A 5586-nucleotide genomic window follows, 5' to 3' on the forward strand; every position below is an offset into this window, starting at 1 on the left:
AGAGGCAGGAGAGGGAAAAAGAGGGGAGAGAGGCAGGAGAGGGAAAAAGAGGGGAGAGAGGCAGGAGAGGGAAAAAGAGGGGAGAGAGGCAGGAGAGGGAAAAAGAGGGGAGAGAGGCAGGAGAGGGAAAAAGAGGAGAGAGAGGCAGGAGAGGGAAAAGAGGAGAGAGGCAGGAGAGGGAAAAGAGGAAAAAAAGAGGCAGGAGAGGGAAAAGAGGAGAGAGGCAGGAGAGGGAAAAGAGGAAAAAAAGAGGCAGGAGAGGGAAAAGAGGAGAGAGGCAGGAGAGGGAAAAGAGAAGAGAGGCAGGAGAGAGAGGAGAGGCAGCCGCTAGATGTTTAGAGCCAGGAAGAGGATGGGGTATCCCTGTAGTGAAGGCTTCTCCTGGATCCAGTTGCCTGCACAATGTGAGACATCCTTTATTACAGGAAAGTATAGAATTTCTTTCCAGCCAAACTGAAGCCAACTCTTGCCTACCGTCGCCTCCTGGCTTTTAAGTGGATCTAAATGCCGGGGAGGTGAAGGCGATACTTTGTATGCTGCGAATTATTTTCGTACGGCTGTATGTGCAGCCAGTTGAGTAAAACATATTAACACACTACTGAGGTTTCTTAAGCTTCCTTGCTTTACTGCAAATTGACCTTCATAGACGGAAGCAAAACAAATGGGGGCTCGTCCGGGATTATGCTCTACAATCAGTACACCTAGTATTAGATGTACAATAATGGTAAAGGAATAAAACATATGGGGGCTCGTCCAGGACTATGCTCTACAATTAGTACACCTAGTATTAGATGTACAATAGTAAAGAAATTAAAAAAAATGGGGGCTCGTCCGGGATTATGCTCTACAATCAGTACACCTAGTATTAGATGTACAATAATGGTAAAGAAATTAAAACTGTTACTGTGGCCATCATCTCACCTTTGTCTGGAAGACACTGCTCCACCGCTCTGCACTGTAGGGATTGGATGTGTCTCAGAGGGTGAAACCCACGCCCGCAGTAGCTTCTTCTTGCCAGTGCTTTCCTTATCAGAATCATCAGTGGTTGGGTTTGCTGGGGATTCTGTGCTGGAGGGGTTAGTTTTGTCATTTGGAAGAGAAACAGAATTGGATGAAGAACTAGAATAGGTGTTGGAAGCAGGAATTTCAGATGGAGGTTGGTGGGCCGAATCACTTATCTCCACTTCAGCTTTCACTTCACTATTTGTAACGTCAGAGGGCTTCCCCTTTGAGTCCTTCGAGGAATACAAGGATTCTTCGTTTATCTGTTTTGCAGAGCCAACCTCTTTTTGTGCTTTGATACCAGATTGTTGATCTTTAGCATCTAGCAGCTCATCATCGGAAGCCACTTCTGGATTTTCCGGAATGACGGAAAGTCTGTAATTATATTCTTCAATCACCGGACTGGCCATTTTTAGGTTGGCGCCAATGGATCCCGAATTAATACGGCTATCCACTGGAGTAGCCCCAGCACGAGCAGCATGTTCTATGATGGATTCAGGCATGGATCTCTCCATAGGCTGAGGATCTGGTGTAGACGTAGTGGATTCTGAAGCTTTATTTACTTTTCCACTTCTAGGTGCCGGTTTTGGTACTGCTTGCTTTTCTTCAGGTTTTTCTTTATTGGAAGTAAGCTGCACTCTTGGTGGTGGCTTTGGCACATCTTTAACAGCAGCACTAGGTTTGTCCTTACTTTCTTCAGGTATTATAGCTTGATCGATCTTAGCCGCCACGTCTTCATTTTGATGGCCATCACCCCGTTCTCCTGCGCGAAGGTTATTTTCTGGAAAAAATTCAGGATCCTCTTCGACGGATAAGCTCTGATGTACAGGAAATATACCTTTCACAAGTTCTTCATCCACAACATTCTCTTCGTCTTTACTGGTTGGCTTGCCTGTGATCTGCTCAAGAAGGGACTTTACATACGTTTTCTTTCCTTTGCTTTTTTCACCAAACGGGGCGACAACGTTGACCTCTTTAGGTTCTGGAGGTTTGTTTGAAGAGGAGTTGCCAGATCTCCAAAACAAAGGTAGAGAAGGCTTCCCGTTCTCAGAAGAGCCCGTAGATTCCTCGTTTGTGAGGTCAGTCTTCACAGTTTTATCAAGGGAGTGAGGAGTGTAAGCACCGCTGGACGCATTCGGAGAAGAAGTGATCTGCCCACCAGAGAAAGAAGCAGCGAAAAAAGTATTATCAGATAAAGACTCAGAAGAAAGCCTGGCTTTGGGTTCAGCCTCTGAAGACACGTCCAGTCTGTAAAAAGGACAACAAATAAAAAGAAATTCTGCAGGTCAGTTACCTAGCAGATGCACAATATACAGGACATTTTCTAAAAATCTAACAATACAAAGCAGTATTTAGAAGTCATGGTCACACATGGTCAATAATCTCCATGCCTCAATGTTTAGGGCTTATCCACACTATGGCAATTCCTAGTAAAAAAGATTTCACTGCACATTACTGCATGGCGTCCCCATTCATTTTATAATGGCACACCAAGCAAAAAGGAAAATGCACCTGTGCCATAGAACAAAAGATGAGATTACTCAATGTGCCACCAAAAGTGGTGCAGGGAAAAGGTGCAGACAGCCCATTCAACAATTCACAACTATTTGTTACAATCAAGTTTATATATTACTCTTTGGCAAGCTGGGTAAGACCCGCCTCTCATCTGCATATAGTCACCTATTTTTTAGGGATGCACCGAAAGGGTTTTTTGTTGCCGAAACCACCGATACCGAAAATAAACATTTCAAGATCCGAAAACCGAAAGTGACCGTTTAAATAAAAATATTTTTATACAGGAGATGGTCAGAGACTGGGGATATGGTACAAGAGATCAATGCAGCCTCACCAGTGCCCGTCAGGTGCAGCCAGCCAGCGTCCCCAGTGCGGCCGGCCGGCCAGCCAGCTTCCCCAGTGCGGCCGGCCGGCCAGCCAGCGTCCCCAGTGCGGCCGGCCAGCCAGCCAGCGTCCCCAGTGCGGCCGGCCAGCCAGCCAGCGTCCCCAGTGCGGCCGGCCAGCCAGCCAGCGTCCCCAGTGCGGCCGGCCAGCCAGCCAGCGTCCCCAGTGCGGCCGGCCAGCCAGCCAGCGTCCCCAGTGCGGCCGGCCAGCCAGCCAGCGTCCCCAGTGCGGCCGGCCAGCCAGCCAGCGTCCCCAGTGCGGCCGGCCAGCCAGCCAGCGTCCCCAGTGCGGCCGGCCAGCCAGCCAGCGTCCCCAGTGCAGCCAGCCAGCCAGCGTCCCCAGTGCAGCCAGCCAGCCAGCGTCCCCAGTGCAGCCAGCCAGCCAGCGTCCCCAGTGCAGCCAGCCAGCCAGCGTCCCCAGGGCAGCCAGCCAGCCAGCGTCCCCAGTGCAGCCAGCCAGCCAGCGTCCCCAGTGCAGCCAGCCAGCCAGCGTCCCCAGTGCAGCCAGCTAGCCAGCGTCCCCAGTGCAGCCAGCTAGCCAGCGTCCCCAGTGCAGCCAGCTAGCCAGCGTCCCCAGTGCAGCCAGCTGGCCAGCGTCCCCAGTGCAGCCAGCTAGCCAGCGTCCCCAGTGCAGCCAGCTAGCCAGCGTCCCCAGTGCAGCCAGCTAGCCAGCGTCCCCAGTGCAGCCAGCTAGCCAGCGTCCCCAGTGCAGCCAGCTAGCCAGCGTCCCCAGTGCAGCCAGCTAGCCAGCGTCCCCAGTGCAGCCAGCTAGCCAGCGTCCCCAGTGCAGCCAGCTAGCCAGCGTCCCCAGTGCAGCCAGCTAGCCAGCGTCCCCAGTGCAGCCAGTTAGCCAGCGTCCCCAGTGCAGCCAGTTAGCCAGCGTCCCCAGTGCAGCCCAATCCTGGGGCAGGTGGTCTAAAGTTTCCCAGACAAGGAGGAGGGGCTGTATGTGACGGCGCACCACAGGGAACACACGGCTATTGAAATGAAAGCTGTAACGTTCCCAGCGCTGTAATCAACGTGGCGGCTCTCTCCTTTTCTGCACTATATGACACCCCCGTAATGGGCGGTACCAGGGCGAAGTCCCACCCCATTTTCAGCTTCATTTACTGCAATTTTCAGCATTTTGCTGAAAAGGCCATTGTCGGCCGATGTGTTTGACGGCCGAAATTTCAGTGCATCCCTACTATTTTTCACCCATTTGAACATATATTTGACATGCATTATATACTTGTACACTGATCATCATAGCCAATATTTGTAGTTGCAATTTCTGCTTCAAATATTTAACGTGAGATTTGAGACGTCTTGTTATCCTCAGAATACTGTACCAAAACTCCTGAAGAAGCTCATTTGATCGAAACATGTTCAGTGGTATCTTTTGCACCTATGCTTGCGTTGTATTGTATAATATTTGATGTGGATGTTTTTATCTTTTCATGTCTTTTGTACTTTTATAATAAAAATTCTCAAAACGCATGGATGCCATTAGTGTGTCTACACTATATTTACTTTAAAACACCTTTAAAGTCCCGGGGGTTGTTACCCCTTTCCTCCTTCCTTCAAGATAATTACGAATTGGGATGTGGCGTTTTGTTTGAGGTTTCTGCCCTTAATTGTTACTTTGTCCAGAGCACCAAGTGCCATTTCTGTCTGCTGCCTCCTTCCTCTGCATGAGTCAGTACCAACATGTTTTCCTGACACCAAGAGATAAAAGGTGACAGGGGAGAGAGCTCAAGCACACAGCCTGCCATTGACAGCCTCATCTCTGTTCCTCTGTGCCCCTTCATGCTCTTACTGAGCTCTACAGCTTAAAGCGGAGTTCCACCCAAAAGTGGAAATTCCGCTCATCGGATTCCCCCCTCCGGTGCCATGATTTGCACCTTTCGGAGAGGGGGGGCAGGATATTTGTCATTTGACAGGTATCCTTTCCCACTTCCAGAAGCCCGGGCTGCGGCCCATGACGTCAGCGCGGGGATCCCCCCCCTCCTCCCCAGGCCTCGTGCATTCGCAGTAGGGTTCCCAGCGTGAAGCAAAAAGGCTACACTGCCGGGCACCCTTACGTGCAATTGTAGCGCCAGCACGTGAAAGCTGATTGAAACATCAGGTACCGACATTGCTGGACTCCAGGACAGGTGTCCATTTATTAAAAGCCAGCAGCATGTGTAGCTGCTGGTTGTTATTTTTTGGGGCGGGACACCGCTTTAAGGCTTGGTTCACACCACTGACTTGTGATCCAACTTGTAAAACCCCAAGTCATGTGACATCCCATGTTAGTTGATGAGAACTGTACATAGAGCAGATGGACCCGTTTCAGGGCCAAGGAATCCGGAGCATGCACCCCCCCCCCCCCCCCCTGTACAGCGTCTGTCACAGGCATGCCATAGAACAGCGAGCAGATCAGTACCAAAAACACACAAAGGAGCTTCCACCCCCGCCGTTGTTAATTTAGGAGCAGAACCTGCCCTCATTTTAGTGTAGTGGTGAAGGCATTGTGCTTGTGTTGCACCCCCATGTTTATTTTTGACATGGCAGTTAAGAGTTGCAGTCAGTGTGGAAAATAAATAAATATGGGCCAAGATAGAGCAGTATAAGATTTGAAAAAAAAAAAATTAAAAATATGTCCGTTTTCTAACAATTGGCATCTCCGTTTAGAGTACGGCCGTAGCTCTTTTGCCCTACTTCT

General features: G+C 50.1%; 1 protein-coding gene across 1 annotated transcript in view; it reads right to left on the reverse strand.

The window, feature by feature from the left end:
• Positions 1-921: 921 nt before the first annotated feature.
• RAB11FIP1 (RAB11 family interacting protein 1) overlaps positions 922-5586 on the reverse strand; it is a gene marked incomplete at its 3' end in the record, with an annotated part of 35223 nt that continues 30558 nt past the window's right edge. The window contains 1 exon segment of the mRNA XM_040342184.1: positions 922-2250. Coding sequence (XP_040198118.1) covers positions 922-2250 — 1329 coding nt within the window.

This window comes from Rana temporaria, chromosome 3, assembly GCF_905171775.1.
Source record: "Rana temporaria chromosome 3, aRanTem1.1, whole genome shotgun sequence".
Lineage (NCBI taxonomy): Eukaryota > Metazoa > Chordata > Amphibia > Anura > Ranidae > Rana > Rana temporaria.